The sequence below is a fragment of the Sphaeroforma arctica genome (assembly GCF_001186125.1).
Source record: "Sphaeroforma arctica JP610 unplaced genomic scaffold supercont1.842, whole genome shotgun sequence".
NCBI lineage: Eukaryota > Ichthyosporea > Ichthyophonida > Sphaeroforma > Sphaeroforma arctica.
In genome coordinates, this window is record NW_014039716.1 from 7219 (window position 1) to 8716 (window position 1498).

General features: G+C 38.1%; 1 protein-coding gene across 1 annotated transcript in view; it reads right to left on the reverse strand.

The window, feature by feature from the left end:
- Nucleotides 1-386, reverse strand: part of SARC_08864 (hypothetical protein) — a gene marked incomplete at both ends in the record, with an annotated part of 3900 nt that extends 3514 nt beyond the window's left edge. Inside the window, one exon of the mRNA XM_014297137.1 lies at nt 226-386. Within this exon, the coding sequence (XP_014152612.1) occupies nt 226-386 (161 nt within the window). The remainder of the gene's footprint in view (nt 1-225) is intronic.
- Between the last annotated feature and the right edge of the window lie 1112 nt (nt 387-1498).

The following is a 1498-nucleotide window of genomic DNA, read 5'->3' on the forward strand; positions in this document are numbered from 1 at the left end:
ATATATACATATTCATATACACACCCCCCCCCCCACACACATATATATATATCCTAGTATATTCAGTCTGGTACTTAATTTGGATGATTAACCAAGTCCTCACTGCCCAGGTCGAGTACAAGATCGTTCATCTAATGGTATAACACAGACGAGATCAGTTGTGCGCAAATTTAGACATATTATACGAAATACAGCAAGTGTCACGACTTGTAGTATACTGCATACCTACTGTACGCCAGCATCGAGCCCTTAACAGCCGCCGATGCCCCGGCTAATACCTCCAAAGCTCCAGCTACAAGTGTGGATAACATACTCCCTGTAACATGCTTGGCCTTCTCTGCTGCCTCGCTGCTTTTACTGTGGGTATTACCAACGTCTGCGGGCATGGTGGTTACGTGATGACTGACAAATTGGCCGTTTTGATAGAGATCCGTATAGGGTGGTCTGTAGATATCCTGTAGCGGCGTCTTCGTTGCACACAATCTGAGGGATACAAAACCTATACCAAGAAATCTGCTCGCAGATAGTGAGTGCTTGTAGTTGTAAAGCACACGACTACTCGCAAGTGCGTACTTATTCATCACGATTAGAATAAGTATCGGTATGTAGTAAAACTAGAGTGAGTTTCGTCTGAGCCCGGTAGTATATGGAACGAATGCCTATGTACAACATTTTTTTTAAAAGTACAAGTATTTCTGATCAAGCAGTATCTAGTAATTGATTGGTGGAATCCAAATCCAAATTATACGTTCTCATTGGATAATACTCTCAATCAGGCTTTTTGTGGTTTTCTACCTTGTTATATTTAATTAATATTTTTATTATTATAGCAAAAGTGATTATCTATTGATGGCCCTCTTCTCTAGATAATTGTCTCAGAAATGAATTTCTCTCATGACGACTTTCATCCAGTGACAATTTCTAGAGGAGCCACGATTACATTTTTTTTTTGGGAGGCTACCAACTAAAAAACAAACCTTAGCCTTCTGAAAATTGAACAGAAAAACCATAGCCGGCTATGGAAAAACAAAAACATGAAAGTTAAAAAAAAACTATATTGTAAATATTGATTTCAGTGTTTCATTTAGAAGAAGGCTATGATTTCAGCCTCCAAACACAAAATACATTTTGTTGATTTGAATGGTTTTTTCCTGTGGTTCTTAGGGCTGTGCCAGGGTTCTGTTTGTTTATTTTATTTTATTTTTATTTTTATTTTTATAAAAGGGTTTAAGAAATCATGGCCCTCTGGATTTGGGTCTCGAGCAAGAATCAGGTTTGTCGTAGCGGAATTCGTAAATTTAGCGCAGACTAACAAATCCAGAGGGCCATGAAGAAATCAATCATTTTTGAGTTTACGTTCAAATTTACAATAACATTAGATAGGGTTTTAGGGTTAGGGTTAGGGTTTTAGAGGATTAAGGTTTAGCGTCACACTCCATATTTGGGGTAGAAACTACAAAGCGATACTTTCCACGAATTAGGAGTCTTTGGATGCTTA